The sequence below is a fragment of the Podarcis liolepis genome (genome assembly GCF_965112155.1).
Source record: "Podarcis liolepis genome assembly, chromosome: 3".
Lineage (NCBI taxonomy): Eukaryota > Metazoa > Chordata > Lepidosauria > Squamata > Lacertidae > Podarcis > Podarcis liolepis.
The window spans coordinates 25323452-25343175 of NC_139557.1; the positions used below are offsets into that span (position 1 = coordinate 25323452).

The 19724-nt window shown below is 41.4% G+C and overlaps 1 protein-coding gene across 4 annotated transcripts in view; it reads left to right on the plus strand.

The window, feature by feature from the left end:
- CSMD1 (CUB and Sushi multiple domains 1) overlaps positions 1 to 19724 on the plus strand; it is a 963313-nt gene that overhangs the window by 741963 nt on the left and 201626 nt on the right. For all 4 annotated transcript variants that reach the window (XM_083495378.1, XM_083495379.1, XM_083495380.1 and 1 more), the window contains 5 exons: positions 398 to 585; positions 6858 to 7046; positions 10282 to 10398; positions 13322 to 13537; positions 16151 to 16339. In XM_083495378.1, the coding sequence (XP_083351504.1) occupies positions 398 to 585; positions 6858 to 7046; positions 10282 to 10398; positions 13322 to 13537; positions 16151 to 16339 (899 nt within the window). The remainder of the gene's footprint in view (positions 1 to 397; positions 586 to 6857; positions 7047 to 10281; positions 10399 to 13321; positions 13538 to 16150; positions 16340 to 19724) is intronic.

Sequence of the window (19724 nt, forward strand, 5' to 3'; positions counted from 1 at the left end):
ACTGAGCTAAGATCCCTCTCCTGCATATAAAATATTGTGCACATGGAGTATCCACAAATATAACCAGACCATTGCCCCATCTACCCTAGCATTTGACTACTATGGCAGGCAGGAACACTCCATCCTCTTCTGAGAGATCCTCCACTGCTTCTTTCCTGCAAGCGCCCCCGCCTCATCCTACTTCAATTTATTTTGCTACCTACTGTGGATTATGTTCTTTTTACCCAGAAGTAAGCAATAACCTTCGGAGAGCAGAAACCTTTGCAGCATAAATGTTCCATGGGATTCCACCAACAAGTCCAAGCAATCTAATGAGATTGTTGTTGTTTTAGAAATGTCATGCTTTGACAATGCTTTGAAGTCATACGTGTTGCAATTTGTCATTCTGTTTTTACAGGTTCCAGACAGAAGTAAATTACGATACACTGGAAGTCAGAGATGGGCCGACGAGTTCTTCTCCATTAATTGGGGAATACCATGGCACACAAGCACCACAGTTCCTTATTAGCACTGGGAATTTCATGTATCTCCTGTTCACTACAGATAACAGCCGTTCAAGTGTTGGTTTCTTGATTCACTATGAAAGTAAGTCTGATATTTTTCTCAGTTAAAATGAGTGTAATAACCGAATGTGGGTATTGTGGGGAATGAGAAGTGTATTGGCAGGGTGCCTGATAAATCAGCAAAAAATGTAAATGGCTGTAACATAGGAATGGTTAAGAGTGAAATGGGTGTTATCAGACTAATTTAATCTGTGTTAGGGTTTCTGCTTGTGTCGTGTAACTTCTCCCCTCTCCCCTTCCCCCACATGTCCCCTAAATTTGTTCTGGGGGTTGCCCCAACCCTCTGGAGTAGATCTGGGGAGAACATGGGGTATGCACAAGAAGAGGAGAGGAGAGGTTCCATGACACAAGAGGAAATCCTTGTACTTATGGAATCAGGTATGCACCACTTATTATACATTGAGTGTGCAATCCTATACTATTGTCTGAGAGTAAGCTCTATTGAACTCAATGGGACATACCTTTGAGTAGACATGTCTGGAATTGCACTTTTCAACATAAAAAACTATTTAAAAAAAACTATTATCATACATTGCTGTGTATTAAAAAATAAATCTAAACATTTACCCCAATCCAGAATTTCACTGTGAGCATGGGAGCGCCTCACATTGGAACATGGCATTCTTTATTTGTGTGCAGAGTGGAATAAGTCTCATTTCCGAGAGTTCTGCTTGCATTATGATGCATGCCTCTGTTCTCTGATTTGGTATAACTAACTGGATGCCTGCAATAAGTTTTGCAGTCATTAAATGGTTACGAGGGCACAGATTGATTGATTGATTGATTGATTGATTGATTGATTGACTGATTGATTGCTTTGCTTCCTGGTTCACAGTAATTGTTGATATCTGAATTGGGACAAATTATTGTTACACCAACCTATAACTTGCCTCCAAAGCAAAATCAGAAGCCACAGTTTAAACTGGGACTTTGATTCTGATTTAGAAACAAAGTAAAATTACCAGAGTTGAACATCATGGTAGTTTCCATGAACCAGGAAGCAGACTTTTATGAAGTTGTTCTATGGTTATGATGTCAGAACCTGCTTACAATTTTTGAAAGATGAAAATGCAAGTAAAATAAAATCCCACAGTGGTGAAGGTTTCAAGTGTGAATTTATTCCCAAAGAATATAAGAGGTTTCTCATACTCTATAATTCTTTAGGTGAAAATATATTGATTGTGATCATAATAATATAGAGCATTTCATATTTCTGTTGTCATAAGTAGTGCTAGAGTCATGCACGGTAATTTCCAATATTCATTCCAATATGGATGTATTGCAGCAATTGTATCCTTATGCATTATTAACAAGTAGATAGTAGTTTCATTGTTAGCGCTTAAATGACTAGAGCATTCATCTTTTCCCATTTATAACAAGCATGCTAACAAAATGAAAATTTAGGATTGAAAAGTGGAGTTTACAGAATGCTGTTTCTCTACAGTTCTGGAAGAGAATCACACTCAGCTCTGCCATGAGCCACAATGAGCTGCGTGGGGTAGCCGGTGGCTTGAGAGGAGTGGCGCATCATGCTCTCCATGCAGCACTCATAGGCCGGCCTGCCACTGCCATTATCAGCACCAATATGTGCCACCCTCCAGTGGCCTGCCAGCTAGCTGTAGAAGGTTTCCGCTTTTGCTGCCATAGCAAATACTACAATATTTGCCCCTCTAGAGAAGTATCAAACAGTACTCCTACAGGGCTCTATGGAGTGCAGGGATGCTTCAGTGATCTGGAGTGCAGTGATGCAGGTGGTCTTCACAACCACCTTGCCCATAGAAACATGCTTCAAGGAAGAACCCCTCAAATTTATTGGTTGCAAATGAGGGTGGTTTCCCTTGGCTCAGGTCAGGTTATCTTAGACAAAGAAAAAAAAACCTATTTTCTATTTAAAATTCTATTTAAAAATAGGTAAATCAGAAATAGGTTGGCTGCCTTCCCAATTTTAGCCAATAAGAACATTACCTTTTTCCTGCTGGAGACAGACTAGAAGGGAGGTGAAGGGAGAAACATGGAGTGGATTTTATGTAACAGGGAATGGGTTGTGTCTCAGACGTACAGAATACTGGCAATGGAAGTGGAGACTGTGCTGAAATGAAGACATAGTGCCCTTGCATTGGTGCCATGCTGTCTTTCTCAACATTAAACTCTTATTCTTTATTGCATTTGTCTTGAGAAAGGCTGCAGTTATTCAGTGAGAGGCGCCCAGCAGTTTTTAAGATGCACATTCTTTTACAGTGGTACCCCGCAAGACGAATGCCTCGCAAGACGGAAAACCCGCAAGACGAAAGGGTTTTCTGTTTTGGAGGCGCTTCGCAAGACGAATTTCCCTATGGGCTTGCATCGCAAGACGAAAGCCCATAGGGAAATGCTGGCGGTCGGGAGCAAAGACTTTCGCCCACAGCCGGCCTTCAGAAGAGGACCTCTTCTGAAGGCCGGTGGGGGGCAAAAGTCTTTGCTCCCCCCCGCCTGCCCCGGGCGATCTTAAAATGCTGGCGGGCGGGAGCGAAGCGTTCGCTGCCGACCCCCAGCATTTTAAAATCTCCAAGGGACAGCAGAGAAGTCTCTGTCCCGGGGAGATTTTAAAATGCTGGGGGTCGGGAGTGAAGCGTTCGCTGCCGACCCCCAGCATTTAAAAATCTCCCCGTGTCCTGGGGAGGTTTTAAAATGCTGGGGGTCGGGAGCGAAGCGCTGCCGACCCCCAGCATTTAAAAATCTCCCCGTGTCCCGGGGAGGTTTTAAAATGCTGGGGGTCGGGAGTGAAGCGCTGCTGACCCCCAGCATTTAAAAATCTCCCCGTGTCCCGGGAAGGTTTTAAAATGCTGTTCCGAAGGGGGGGGCGGGAACACCTGCCCCAGCCGCCCCACTTCGGAACGCTGTTCCGAAGCGGGGAGGGGGGGCGGGGACACCTGCCCCAGCCGCCCCCCTTCGGAACGCTGTTCCGAAGCGGGGAGGGGGGGCGGGGACACCTGCCCCAGCCGCCCCACTTCGGAACGCTGTTCCGAAGCGGGGAGGGGGGACGGGGACACCTGCCCCAGCCGCCCCACTTCGGAACGCTGTTCCGAAGCGGGGAGGGGGGGCGGGGACACCTACCCCAGCCGCCCCACTTCGGAACACTGTTCCGAAGCGGGGCGGGGGGCGGGAACACCTTCTGAAGGCGGGCAGGGGGCGAAAGTCTTTGTCCCCCCCTGCCTTCCCAGGGGCTTTTAAATCACCCCGGACAGTGGAGAAGTCCTCCGCTGTCCGGGGCGATTTTAAAATGCTGCCCGCCAGCATTTTAAGATCGCCCCGGACAGCGGAGAAGTCCTCCGCTGTCCCAGGGTTTTTTAAAATGCTGGGCATGGGAAGAAAAGCCCTTGTACCCCCCCCCCAGCCTTCAGAAGAGGTCCGGGGACAGACTGTCCCCGGACCTGGTCTGAAGGCGGTTTCCCTAGGAACGCATTAATTGATTTTCAATGCATTCCTATGGGAAACCGTGCATCGCAAGACGAAAAAACCGCAAGACGAAGAGACTTGCGGAACGAATTAATTTCGTCTTGCGAGGCACCACTGTACTTCACTACTGCAAACGAATCATTGCTAATTATTTTCAATCGCCGCTAACTTGTTACATTTGCAGTGAAATTTCAAAGGTTACCGTATGTTTAGAAAGAGGTGGGAGGAGGATACTTTGAGAAATTATGTATGAAAATGTATTTCTATATTGTGCAAAGTGAACTGGCTTTAGTATCTATGTGTATTTTTTATTTATTTAAGTAGTTTATATCATAGCCTTCCAACAGTTCCCATGGTTGCTTAGAAAAAAAAGTTAAAATCACTGTAAACCAAAGCATTACAGCAATATTAAGACATTACAATACAAAAAGAGCAGCATAAAAGCAGTCAGCAGAATTGAAAACAGACACCAGGGCAACGTGATAGCAATGTGCGTATGGTTATTTATTTATTATAGCCCAACCTCCACCAAATGGTCCCAGGGCAGGTTACATTAAAACCACAATTTAAAGCAAAATTCAGTTCATTAAAAACAGTAAATTAAACTGCAAAACTAAACAAAATTGTAAGAGCAGCAAAATAGGAGTCCAACAGTAGAAGAGGAAGGAAAATATCCACTCTTCTGAAAGTCTTGGTGGAGAGGTGTGTCTTGACTTTGTGCTGGAAATACTGCAATGATAGCACATTTATAAATGATGCAAAATATTATTTGATACTTTAGCAGGAGATCCCCATCCCCTGCCACCGCCTGTAATGCATTCCATAGTTGAGGTGCCACCACCGAGCAAGCATTTTCCCCTGTAGTCACTCAACCTCAGATGACATGGGCCTCCTCCACTGAACATCATAGTGTATAGGGAGGCACATTTGAATACAAGCTTTGAAACCCATGAAACCTGGTACATAAACCACCCTTCATCCACCAATGGGATCTCTGTTTTGTCTGGACTGGGCTCCAGTTTATTGGCTCTCTTTGAGCCCATTACTATAAATTCATGTAATGCAGTAGTTGTGTGGTTTAGATCAATTCCTGCATTACTTTTATGAAAAGAAGATAAAAGCAGGCGCTGTCAGCATAATCGTGACACCTCACCTCAGACCTCCGTATGACCTCATTCACCAGTCTCATGCAGATGTTTAAACACAAGAGGGGAACAACAAAAAAAGATGTGGGACTCTATCACATAGCTGCTAGAGTCAAATAAAAGTCTTCCAGCACCATCTTCTGAAACTGACTGTCCAAGTAGGAAATGAACCACCTAAACGGCAAACTAGTTCAGTAGGATACTATAATGGATGGTATAAAAAACCTCCAAGATGTCCAGGAAAATCAAGGGGCTTACACACCATCTCTCTATCCTGAAATATGTTGTTTACTGGGACAACTTAAGCAGTTTCAGTGCCAAATCCACACCTGAAAACTGATTAAAATGGAACTGGGAACTCAGGCCTCACCCAACTGTGTCTGAAGTTTTAGAGCAACCTCCCACTTAAGCCATTTGCCAAGGAAAGGTTTGCTAGTGACTGTCCAGTAATTATTCAGATATTTCAGGTCCACAACAGGTTTCTTCTGGAGAAGCTGCACTGCTTCCTCTTTTGTACTCCTGACATAGGCATATTTGAACAACTTTTTCCTATCCTTCACTCAAAAGCTCGATCCAGTTGTGATGAGAATCAGTTATCACTGCTAAACATCTGAGATTCAAAATAGCCACCCACTGCACCATGAAAAGATGGAAACATTGTGCCACTATTGACACAACTCTTCAGAACGAAAGCTTAGGCAGGGTATCATTTCAAAGATTGCTATCTATGCTTTTCAGTAATACTAAGCTTTAAATAAACTACCATGTGGCTTTACAGAGATTGGCACTTAGAGAGGCATCAGCACTTTTTGAGGAATGGAAACTAAGTTACAGCTATTTGAAGGGGCTAAAAGTTATTTTACCTGGAGGGAAAAATAACTCCATAACCAGGAAAGAGAACTATTTCAGTGACAGCAGTGGTACTCTAATCCAAGTACTAAACCATAATTTCAGATGCACACAGTTGGCACCATACAATGTTCAGAGGCATTCCAGTGCTTTTTAGAAAAGTTTAATACCCAAATGGCTGGGAGAATATTTAAATCAGGTATAGCCAACATAGTTCCCTGCATGTGTTTTGGACTACAACATCTGTCATCCTCTACAATAGGTCATGTAGGTTGGTCCTGACTGGAGATTTCCCTGGAGTTTTGTGCATTTGGAGGAAAGCTGCTTCTAAGAGACAAGCCACGCACAGGTCATATTTGCCTGTCCCAATTCTTGTTCATTAGTGATTCCAGAAATATTACACCTCTTTCTCCAGAGGTCAAAGTCTGCTTAGCTCCTGATGGTACTCTGAGGTCTCAACTGGGAAGAAAGGGAGGTTACAGCATGCAGAGTACACCATGGAAGAACCGTCCTTATTAGCATTCCCTGTGTAGAAGATAAAGTACAAATATATAGAAAGACAACGCGGGGGGCAATGGAAAGTAAATGATCACGACATCTATCCAATGTCGTTACTTAATATCCTTGTCAAATTCCTCTCCTTACTTGCTCGTATTACATTTTTGTATCCTTCTTTTTGAAGCATAGATTATTTAAATAACTTGTAACAAAATTATCTTGCTCACATTTCTCTCTCTTTTTTAAAGGGTTGCTTCCAACCTCTATAAACTCAGTGCTTTCTCTCTCTTTTTAGTTTTAGCTCAACATAATTTGCTCTTCTGCAGTGAACTTCTAATATTTGTCCACCTTCCCTTTCTCTGACCAGGTGTTACACTGGAATCGGATTCCTGCCTTGACCCAGGTATTCCTGTGAATGGCCATCGGCGTGGTAATAACTTCAGCATCCGATCTACAGTCACTTTTAGCTGTGATCCAGGTTACACTCTGAGTGATGATGAACCACTTGTGTGTGAACGAAATCATCAGTGGAACCATGCACTACCTAGCTGCGATGGTACGTACTATGCAATAGTTGCTCTTGGACCTCTGCAAAATAAATTATATTTAAAAAGATGTAATATCTCATCTTTTCATGTAGGGAAAAGGGGGGGGGACACAGAAAGAAATTGCATTATTCACTACGCTCTTTCCTGAAACTCCTCTTCACTTTATCATATCTACTCCTCTGCTCCCATGAATGTATGGTTTTCTGGGACACATTCCAAAGCAGAAAATATACCTTTGTGCTAAGTGTGTCTAGCTCAGCATAGGACACGAAACCTCTAAGAGAGAAATGCTTTGATGGTCCAACTTCCTCCATTCTAGCACTCTGATGGGAAACACTAAACCTACAGGAAGTGTTCATTTTATGCTAGAATATTATTAAAGAAAGTCCTTTCCAAGGCTTGGAGATAAGGATAGGCAGATCTGTCGCTTTCAGTTTCTTTCAGTTTCTCATTTTTCCCATCTTAAATTGAGTTCTTCACATTTCCACATCTGTTTTTACTTTGTAAAAAAAAATTCTCATAAAAATTCACCAGTGCATATTTTAGTGCATATTTCTCCTAGTACACACATTTTTTCCCTATGCAATTGTTCCCCAAAGACACATTGTTGCAAAGCAATTTCCCCTAATATGGTGCATTTTAATAGTAATTTTTATTAATATGTAAGCACTTTGTGCATATTTTACCTCCATATAGGCAGTATATAAATTCAATAAATAATAACAATAATATTGTACACATCACTTGGGTGGAGAGCAGGTGATGCAAGATTTTGAGAAATTGTGATGAGAGTGAGCCCCGGGCCGATCTTCTTTCCAGACTAACTCCTAAAAACCTTTGAATTTCCCTAGAGAGGTCTCCAATAAAGTCTGGAAAGACTGATATGGTTACAAATCACAACAGCAAAAAAATGTATTCACACGCTAGAATACATAACCACATTTACATATTGCAGAAGAAGATAAGTACTGATGAAACTGTCATTAATGATCTTCTCGTCAGTGAACCACATATTCCTACGGAACACAGTAATAAAACCAACTTGAAAGCTATCTTGTAGAACCAACCAACTTGAAAATTATCTTACAGAATCAGGAGAACTTTCACATACTACAGACCAAAATGGGCTTTTCTTTATTGTCTGAATATTGCAAAATACTTCCACCTGAAGTATTATGAAGCATTTTATTATGAATAAGATAGGACTAAGAGTGATTCTACTTTGCAGAATATCTAAAAATTGCAGTTTTCATGGTGCTTCTTCAGGTATATAGATTTCAATCATAAAGTTTCTGCTTGGGCTGATGTTGTTCAGAGTGCTGAACTACACTGTGGCATAGTTCTTGAGATAGTTTTATTGACACATTGCATTTTTCTTCTGCTTTATTTATGGCTCATGGGATTGCTATGTTTTATTGTTTAACATACTTTAAAGCTGTTCTGAAAATCACGGCTGTATTTATTATGAGATCTTCTAAGTTTGTATAATTTAGAATGTTCGGTTTCTTTAATCTCAGCACCCTGCTCTTTCAAATGCTTCTAGTGAAAACCTACAGTGATTGCAATCTCCTCTCTTCCTCCCTCCCTATACACACACACACACAAGCTGAGACTGAGATAGTGAGAGGGTGGCAGTGCCTGCTTTGTTTTGGTTATGAAGAATTTACAGACAGAAGCATGTTTCAGTAGCCTCAGCACAGAGTCAGAAAGATGTGAGGCAGAGCCTGTACTGAAGTTATAACCCCATTTCTCCATTTCCCAGTGGTGACATTTGGTTATGAATTGCAGAATTGGGGGATGAGTCCCTCTTTCCTGCCCATAATTGGGGCATTTTGCTAGAGAGGGAGGAGGGGAGTGAGACGGGGCGGGGGAGAGTGAATATGTATGGGTACACTATTCTTTTCTGAAAGCAATCCCAATTAAAGTACCCCTACATTTTTCTAGTTTAAGGTCAGAGTTCGAATTGAGAATGATGCACCAGCCATAATACAACCATTCCCCTCCCCACCCCCAGCATGCTAAAAGTGGAATTTTATTGTGTATTTTTCTCACACTACAATTGCTTCTTTACTTGAGAATGTTGGGTCGTGTCAATCAAAAGCTGAAAAGATATGCCAACATATAATGCTGATTGTCAGATATTTAATGTATTAAAAATGGAAAGATGCAGGAAAAGGCAAGTTATAGGCACACCAAAGCAAGTTATGGGGCACATATCGCAATCTAATTTTGCAAACACTTTGTAATTTACCCATATAAACAATACAACTCGTGTCATGCAAATCAGAACAATCTATTATGAATTCCATGGAAAGTATTCTTTTAGTGTCCTAGCAGCCTTCTAATCTTCACAGGGTTTTGGTTTTGAAAGAATTAGTATGTCTGCAGGGGGAAATGTGTATCTCTTTTTCCTTTAAAAACAAAAGAAGAGAAATGTGATAAATCTGCTGAACAACCCACCCTGAATTATTAATTTTAGGGTGTGTGTGAATAGAATCAGTACAACAGCTTTATAATGCAGTTTTTTAGCTCTCAAATCTAGATCAAAGAAAAATAAAGAAATTTCTAAAGACACCCGTTTCTACATTTTGTACTATCCTTGTGATTGGCCTGAGAATCCGAAAATATAGGGATCTATATTATTGTCTCTGTGTATGCTAATTTTATGTTTGATACCTTTTGGTATATATTTGAACATAGGTTCTTTCTCCCAGTTAATCTTGCACCCTACCCCATCCACCGGAACAGCATTTTCTGGCTAGACGCTACGTTTGACAGCCTTCCTCATCAGTGCTCTGCATAATCTACCCTCTCTAAAATGTAAAACCCACATATTCTAGTTTTCTCTTATTATCTCTTTTGAGACACAGTCTTGTCAGATTCTTTACTATCTCTCAGGTTGCCAAGGAGATGAGGCACTCACTGGCAATTCTGAGTAGACCTTAATGCAGATGTATATGCATTTCAGTGTTATTACTACTGCCTGCTCCTAATCAGTTCATTTGCTCTGATGATGTTTACAACTTTTCTATTTCAGCAGGGACCTATTATTTGTAAAACATAAACAACATGGTGTTCTTTCTGTGTGTGTGTGTTTAAGCTGAATTGGTAACAGTGTTGGTTAGCATTTGTTTGTGGCCCCAGGAAGTTAATGGGCCTAATAATGCTCCTCAATTTTTAAAAAATGGGTCAAGCAGAGCATCAGTAATTATTTTATTACTATTCTTTCTTTCTTTTGTACAGCTCTGTGTGGTGGCTATATTCATGGGAGAAGTGGAACCATTCTATCACCAGGCTTTCCTGATTTTTATCCAAATTCTTTAAACTGCACATGGACAATCGAAGTTTCTCATGGCAAGGGTAAGAGAACATAAAGTTTGCAGGGTATATCTGTTTAAAATGCCTCCTGAAGATAGATTTTGAAAAAAACTAAAGTAAGGGAATCCATCCTCTACTCCCATATAGACTTAATAAAAAGATAAAGTGTGTGTGTGTGTGAGAGAGAGAGAGAGAGAGAGAGTTATTATCTTGACTCTATGTTGGAGTTGGCAATTCTCAGGGTATAACCTGAAGCTCCACCCCCTCTGGCCAACATTTAGTTGGGTAAAGCTTCCAAGACCTAGAGACTGCACCCTTCTTACACAACTTGAGTTCTCCAGCATTGAGAGGTCGATTGATCAAATGGACCATCAGCTTCCAAGTGCCTCAGGGTGCTCATCAGGGTACCTTAGATTATATTCTTGGGTGTTCACACTGCCTGTCAAGCGATGACCAAATGAAACAATTGGCAAAGCCAGTCAACCAAATCAATATAGCTTTGCCATAGTCAACAACACAGTAAGGAATATGTAAAAATGATGCCCCCACTTGGGAATTAGAAACTGCCTCTAAAATTCCTCCTCACCACTGGAAAGGACAACTAGCTTATCCCTTATCACTGCACAGGGTTGGTGGGTGAGTTGTTGTGCTGGTTGCAGAGGCAGCAACACCGTCTAAAATAGGTGTGCTGCCCATTCCACTGCTGGCCACAACCCTGTGCTGGGATGTAGTCATGTTTTCCCCACATGTTCCCATTCCATCCTGAATGAGGGGTGGGACAGACTTGCCCCCAGCAGAGACCCAGAGCAGTGACAATCTGTTTTGAGTTGGGATCAATGAAGAAAGTTGGTTGTAAATGTCCTTGAAAGTACATAATATGAGAGTAATATTTGTCATTTTCATGTGTCAATATTTGTCACTTCTAAAATCTATCAAAATAATATCTGCATTGCTTTTTAAAAATTTAGATACTGTCAAGTCATCCCATCTGTTGATATCACTAAATGCCAGTCAGTATTGGTAATTAAAATGTTAACTTTCTTCATTAATGCTCACCTGTCTTGCGATTATAGTACTTCTGTTTGGAAAATAATAATTCTTTCCAGTTTTCTTCACTGGATTCTGTTACTGCTTTAATATATTTTTGAACAAGTGTGGCATTTTATTTAAATAGAACAGTATGGGTGTTTAGATAACTCCAAGCACTGAAATGATGAAATAGGATTTTAAAAGCAGAGAATTAAAATTAATGGATTTTTTCCCCCTCCTCTGGTTGTCGACCTTTGAGATACACTTCTTTCTTTTTTGCAGTCCTTCTTTGTACTTTCTCTCTCCCTCCCCACTTTTTCATTCCCTATACTATTTTAGAAATGAGAATTCTTATGTAGTTGTTTAGGGTCAAAAGCAAGGACTTTAAGAAAACAAGCACAAAGAGTTCTGAAACAGGAAAGCTTTAGCTATATAGTGTATGCATCAGAGAATAGCAAAATTGTAGTTTATAATATTGTATGAATTATAGACAGTGTTGAAGGTCATCATAAGTGTGACAAGGATATAATTATATTTGTTACAACTTAGCCTGAATGTGCAACATTTGCACCAAGTTTGGGATGGCTCTGTCTTTGTTAACCTTCGTATTATATGTACACAAACGAATACACATACACACACACACACACACACACTCTTGGATCTAAAGGTGCCATTCTACTAATGGAATGAGTCTTCTACTAAAGAAGGGTCTGTTTCTGACCTGCTTGTGAAAAACCATTGTGTGAACAATGTGGCCCCTGATCTAGAGAAGTTTTTTCTTGAGCTTGAGCTCTTTCCAATAATAACATTAACAGTAATAATTTATTATTTATACCACACCCATCTGGCTGGGTTTGCCCCAGCCACTCTGGGTGGCTCCCAACCAAATATTAAAAACAAAATACAGCATTAGACATTAAAAACTTGCCTAAACAGGGCTGCTTTCAGATGTCTTCCAAATATCAGATACTTCTTTATTTCCTTGACATCTGATGGGAGGGCATTCCACAGGGTGGGCACCACTACCGAGAAGGACTTCTGCCTGGTTCCCTGTAACCTCACTTCTTGCAGTGAGGGAACTGCCAGAAGGTCCTCGGAGCTGGACCTCAGTCCGAGCTGAACGATGGGGGTGGAGATGCTTCTTCAGATATACTGGGCCAAGGCCATATAGGGCTTTCAAGGTTAGAATTGTGCTCGGAGCCGTTTCACAACCTGCTGTAGTCTACTGCCTGTGTCTTCATTATTCTGCCTGTGTCTTCATTATTCACTTGGTTCTCATACTATAATGAAGGCATAGCCAATGTGGTGCCCTCCTAGATGTTGTCTGATTAAACCTCCCTTCGGCCCCTACTGCATGACCAGTGGTCAGGAATGATGGGAGCTGTAGTCCAACAACAACCAGAGGGCACCACATTGGCTAGCCTTGCTATAATGTGGTCATTGATGCATTGTGGTACCACACTGTGGGAAACCTTCCCCTAGAGCTTCCACAAGAGTTCATTGAGCAGTTCTAATGTAGCTTCTCCTTCCACTCAGTTTCCTTGCTTCCCCTGTACCAGGGGATAGGTTTCTGGACCCTGGGGAAATGGTGGTAGTTTGGGTAACAGCCTTCAGAATTGAGCCAAGCACAGCAGGATTGTAGTTACACTGATCTTGCGTACAAGCATATGCTCAGGGCCACTCACTTATGAATACGCCTGCTTGAAGGCTTACAACAGTGTTATATGTAAGAGAGTTGAGAACTGGATGCATATTCACCCTGGGTGACAAAAGCAAAACAAAACAAGACACCTGGTAGTGAAGCCTGAGCCTTTAGCTGACTCAGGTTGCCAGTGGTTCTGCTCAGGAGGTCAGATTCCAGGTAAGCATGACATATTTTGTCATCCATCCTATACTCAAAAAGCAAAGTATTGTTCTTTTTCCATTTTTCAAGGAGTACAACTGATCTTCCACACCTTTCACCTGGAGAGCTCCCATGACTATTTGCTCATCACTGAAGATGGAAGCTTCACAGAACCTGTGGCCAGATTAACAGGGTCCGTTTTGCCTCCTACCATCAAAGCTGGACTCTTTGGAAACTTCACGGCACAACTTCGGTTTATTTCTGATTTTTCCATTTCTTACGAAGGCTTTAATATAACATTTTCAGGTAAAGGCATGGGCTTTGATAGATTATTTGGAAATGTTTTATATTTATATTATTAACTAAAACAGTCATAATGAATAGCACTAGAAGATTCCCCCACCTGTTGTCAGGAGATTCCCCTACCCACCTCAGACAACATAGCCTACCATGTTTGATAACCTCCCTGGTACCCTGTAGAGGATTTTCAGGGGATATATGAGGATTTAAAGAAGAAGAGAAGAAAGGAAAGATCTGTTTTGTGAGCCGTCAGTAGTTTATACAATATGGGATGCAACTCAGTAGTAGCTGAAAACCAACCAAACATTGGAATTATATAATATTTATTCAAAGTGTACTTGGTACTTGTCTTTTTGTAACCTTAAACTTCAGTCCTGTGCACGATTAACTGCAAGTAAGGATCCATTAGACATAATAGGACTCGTTGTCTTGTATACATGCATAGTATTGTGCAGTAAATTGGCTAGCAGCAGCTACTGTTTACAACTATTAATGTCTTTGGTCTTTTGGAGATTCTAAAACCATGCACAAGTAGTAAGGAAGAGCTACATTACAAGTCCCTAACTGCACGATTCTTGGTTCTGGTTTCCACTTGGTTGATCTGAGTGCAAAGATCTTTCCAAGAAAGCACGAACGGAGCAATTCTGGCATTATGCACACATCAATCATAAATGATTTGTTTTGATTTGAAATATTATCTAGCTTCTAGAAGTAATTGTATTAAGTCTTTAAATGTCAGTTAATGATACCAAACAGACCAGATATTAATGATAAGAGTGTTTCAGGTCAAACACAACAGGGACTTCTTGGAAAAGGTGCAGTTCACGTGGAAAGTTTAGCCTTATTTAACAGTCAGAACAGCAGATCATTTTCTTTCTTTTTGGGGCAATCTTCCCATTCACCTCCAAGCCTGAGAACATTCGGCAAATTTTCTCCTGTGATTTTACTATGTGCAAAAACGGGAAGGAGAAATTTGGGGGACAATCTCACATATATTCCTCCACTGTTACTGCATTGGCCAAATACCTAATAGCAGAAGTTGAACACTGAAGTGAAGGTGAAGGGTTCATAATGTGTGACCTTATCCTAAGATTGTTGTAGTTAGGGGTAGTCCTACTGAATCTGAACCAGGGTTCACTATGTCCTGTGTATCAGCCAACCTGATTAATCTGGGAAACTCAAAAATAGGGCATGAATGCAATAGCCCCCAGAACTTGCTACCTGGTTCAGTGGTTTATTGTGCCTGCACCCCCTGCATGATTGTTATCATGTGAGGGAAATGAATACCTGAATTGGGCTGTGGCTGTTCATTTATCAATTGCCTAATAATCCCACCTTTCCTCTAACGAGCCCAATGTGGACATAGGTTTCCATAGTGGTCTCTCCTCTGGGCACTAACGAAACCAAACTCTGCTTAAGTTCAACAAATTTATAAGCACAACCTGCCTGTTTAGCCTGGTTTATAATACCAATGTGCAGACACAGTTTAGAAGCTGTGTCCTTGGTTTTAGAGGAAAAGGAATGTTATTCCGCAAAATGGGCAGTTTGCTGAAAGGAGATGGTATTGAATTGAATATGAGCTGAGACAGCAGGTTATTAAAGTGGCAGGAAAATCTGCACTGACAGAGGGGGTAGAAATGTATTTCACCAATAGAGAGTGCTGCATTAAGCATGCAAAGCTAAACCTTTGCATTCCTTACACTCTCTCTCTATAGGCTCTCCTTGTTCTGTTCGACTTCATAAAAAACCATTTTTCTTTTACTAGAAAGGCACTGTACTGCTAGGTTTGTTCTTCAATACCTCTGCAAGGGTAAATATATATATATATATTCTGCAGGGGTTACTTTGACTTCACACTGGACTTCACATTCAAAGGCTGCAGTGCCTATATGCTGTAAGATGAGTCTTCACATGCAAATTAATTCACATATTGAATTACTGGTTACATTCATTATTTATCAGTGGTACTAAAATAGGATTTTAATATATATATGAAGGTCTTGATGAATATTGTGTGTGCACCCCCCATATGGTGTCTGACTTAACTGATATTTATCAAGATAATTTGAATGCTCCTAATACTTGTCTTTAAGAAAGTTCCTGCAAGCTATTATTTAATCACAGTAGTTCCTAGAGCGAAGTGTTGGCCTCCTTTGCTAATGCCAAACCGTAAATCTCATCGTTTCCCTCCCTGCAAAAAATTGGCTGCAATCCAGGTGCTGATGCAACAGTAGCTACCCTGTGAAGCACTACACCAGGGCTGCATCTAGACACATAAAAGAAGTGTTTCAGTTTAAAGCGCTGTAAATTTACACAGGGAAAACAGGTAGAGAAAAGCGGGACTCCACATCGCCATCTGGTGGCACAATGTTGTATCACACACACAACACATAAATCACTTTTTCTTTACCAGTCTAACCAAGTCCCAGGGGCTGTAGCATCTAGAAGCTTCCTGCAGCCAATCAGAAGTTTTGTAAGTAGAACGGATTTCCAGAATGGATTCCGTTTGACTTCCAAGGTACAAATGTATGTTGGTATTGTGTAGTTAATCCTGCTTAATTTTTTTGAAAAAATTGGAACTTTCATCTTTTTTCTTGGCTTTTGATTTATTGTCTGAAGAATATGACCTGGAACCCTGTGATGATCCTGGTGTTCCTGCCTTCAGTCGAAGAATAGGATTTCATTTTGGCGTCGGAGATTCCTTAACGTTTTCTTGCTTCCCTGGATATCGCTTGGAAGGTGCGGACAAGCTTGCGTGCCTGGGTGGTGGCCGCCGTGTATGGAGTGCACCTCTGCCAAGGTGTGTGGGTAGGTGGTCACATGCTTTCATTTCATTCATCCAATTGATAGCACATGGGGGATGCAAAAGGAGAGGGGGGCAAAGCTAAAGTCACTTAGAATTGTGTAAATTATTATTCAGTGCATATTATAAATGGGTTGTTGTCATGGACTGGTTGGACACAGGAATGATAGGAGGAACCAGTGGGGGAACCACCAAAGGAGGCTTTGGTGGTGGTGGTGGGACAACAAGGAGTGATCAGAGGGAGAAGAGGAAGAAGACAGGGAGAGGAGGAGAGAAGGATGGCTTGGAGGAGGCAGGGACCTTTAGTCTTGGCAACTGATTTCATGGAGTACCGTATTTTTCGCTCTATAAGACACACTTTTTTTGCTCCTGAAAAGTAAGGGGAAATGTCTGTGCATCTTATGGAGCGAATGTGGTCAATCACTGGCTCCCTTTCTGGCCCCACCCCCTTGCCCAGGCCTCCATTGTTGAATGTTCTGCAGATGGAGGCTGTTTGTTTTCCCAGCGACATTTGACTGGCTGATTAGATTATCTGTCTGGAAACTGTAGAAATGGCTCCCTTTCCTTTCCTAAAGAAGCTGCAGAACTGTGAGTTGAACCCCATAAAAACAGGATTTTTTCCCTGTGCAAAGTAAGCTCAACAACTTTGAGATGATCCTCAAAAAAATGGGGTTTTCCCCCTTTGCTAAAGAAGCTGCACAACTGTGAGCTGATTCCCCCCCCCCCAACAGGGCTTTCCCCCTTTCCTCCTCTAAAAACTAGGTGTGTCTTATGCTCTGGTGCGTCTTATGGAGCAAAAACATACGGTAATTCCTACAGGGAATGAGCTGTGCCCATTAGGTCTGACACTCAGCCAAGTCTGTGAAGATAGTGTTTTTGCTAATAAAGAGTTAACTCCAACTTCCAACTGTGTGATTTACTGGCCGGCTCGCTCTGTGACAGTTGTGGATGTTTTAACCAATTGAGTGTGGCTCTCAATTCACCAACTAATTCAAGAAGGTAGTTAGGTTGAAATGCAGCTGATATTATTGCACAAGAAATAATTTGCTTAAGTTTGTGTGAAGGCACAAATCTTTCTGATGTCTTTGGCAGTAAAGATAGCAGCCATGGGGCAACAACAATAATAATCCTAATTATATTTTCTGATGTGTAAATCCTGCTGCTTAGCACTGCCGCTTAGATGTTTCAGGGGAACACACATGCTTGCATCAGAGCCTATATTTTGTTTTGATGTATTTATCATTTGGTCTGGTTAATAACTCAAATTACTTTTAAAATACTTCCATTGCAACAGAATATTAAATCTTTTGGGGGGGATTCCTTGAAAATTGAATTGTTTTATAAAATGCATGATACTACATGAAATGTTTTGCAGTTGTAAATTAGGTCACTGCTACAGAATCAGTGGCTTTGGGAATCTGCTCAGCATTCACTGGGTGGTTAACATAGTGGAATTTGGGACAGAATCTGGGTTCCTCCTGCTCATTATTGGACTCTAGTCATGTTTCCTTTAAGCTATTAGTACATATGTTTATCTATAGATGATGGTCCAATTTTTTTTAGAAAGTTGCTTTAAAGTCACTATGGGACAGTTAACCCTTTTTTATTATAAACACACAAATCAGCCTCAGTTTTTTTAGCATCTCTGTACAGAATTGGTATTACGACATAAATGCTTAGCTGCCAGTTACATAATTTTAGAGCAGCTGGAGGCCAGGGGATTTTGCAGTTTTGCTTTTGGTGTTCAAGTTGCGTAGATTACTGTTGCCAAAAGTTTGTTCTCGGTTACGGTTCATGATTAGTGAGGAGAGTTAAACCACAAGTCTCGTTTGTGCACCTGGACTCACATGTGTGCAGCCATGGCAGTGTTGGTTCAGGCAGCATGCTTAGCCAAACCTTAGTTTAGCTCCATGGGATGCAATAGCAAAAAGGATTAAGGAGCATCAAAGGGTCTATGAGCTCCTCTCTGGGAGCCCACTGATTTGCATAGTCTCACTAGGCTAAGGTTTGACACAAACTGCAAACTGACCTGAGATGTGCTGAATTACAAAGCAATTACAAATATTTGCACTTGAAGGGTTTTAATTGTTCTTAGATAAACTTCAATTATTTTTCAGGTTTGAGATGAGGAAGTAAGACATGCATAATAGAATTTCGAGGATCTGAAATACATAGCTACCAGCAAATCTATTTCATGATGCACTGAACATACTGACCTTTTTACTTGATTTTGAATATCTACTTCCCGCCAAGAATTGCAGTTAACTGGCTCCAGTATATATAATTTGAACGAGTGTTGCTGATTCTCGAGAGTATTTTTTTCTTCACGGCCTTGTTTTGCAATTTAATTTGTTCTTAAAAAAATAGTTTAAAGACAGGAAACTTATTCTGAACTTCTTTTCATATTAGCTCCTTATTTCTGAGCAATCGTTGAAGAGATTGCTTCAATTGTTTTGCATTATTAAAAATATTAATAACTCGTGTTTATCAAGATATTATTAAGCTCTAGGGCAATTAAAGAAAATCATACCTACTGCAATGCAATGCTGAAAGTGCTATTTGGTGGTATAGGCATGGGGGTGTGTGGTTGAAGATTAGATCCTTCAAACATCTAAGCTCTATTCATGTGTTGCTCACATTTAGGGGATTCTTGGTTACAATCAGGACCAGATTGTACTTCTGGCCTCACCTCTGATATTTGTGTGGCCAGGCTGCGACAGCCCCAGCCCCCAGGGATCACAAGAAAGGAATAAAGACTCTGACAACGTGTTATGGAATTAAAATTAGGCCACTTTATTAAACTTCCGAATGTTGGAAGCCCTTGACTTAGGCCTTGGGTGTGTATCCCTCCCAGCCCCCCATCCGGGGGGAACTGGGGCTCGTCAGGGTAAATGGGATATGGGGGTGCACTGCGAGACGTAAGTGTACGCAGGCAGCCAAGCCCATACCCCCGCAAGCAGGGTAGTTCACTGACAGGGTAGTTTTCAGTGTATGGGCAGTGACACCCATTATATAACCCCTTTTAAGAGGGGACCCCTCCATTATAGGGAAGAAAAGACTAAAGGATTCTACCCAAGGCCACAAACTGCCAAATTTGTGATGAATTGCTATGGGGAAGACAAAACCTGCCAATGCAGGAACATTTCATCCCGGTCCCGGTCAATTTGTGATGAATTGCTACGGGGAAGACAAAACCTGCCAATGCAGGAAAATTTCTTCCTGGTCCTTCAACAGCAACCAGTCAATGACCATAGCCGCGCCCGCTAAACAGGAAGCAAAAGGGAGGGTAGGGTGGGTGAATCTCCAGAGCCAACTGCCTGGCTACTGTCGGCTCCACCCACTATATATAAATGGGACTGGCCCCACCTCCCAGCAATGAAACTTGACTAC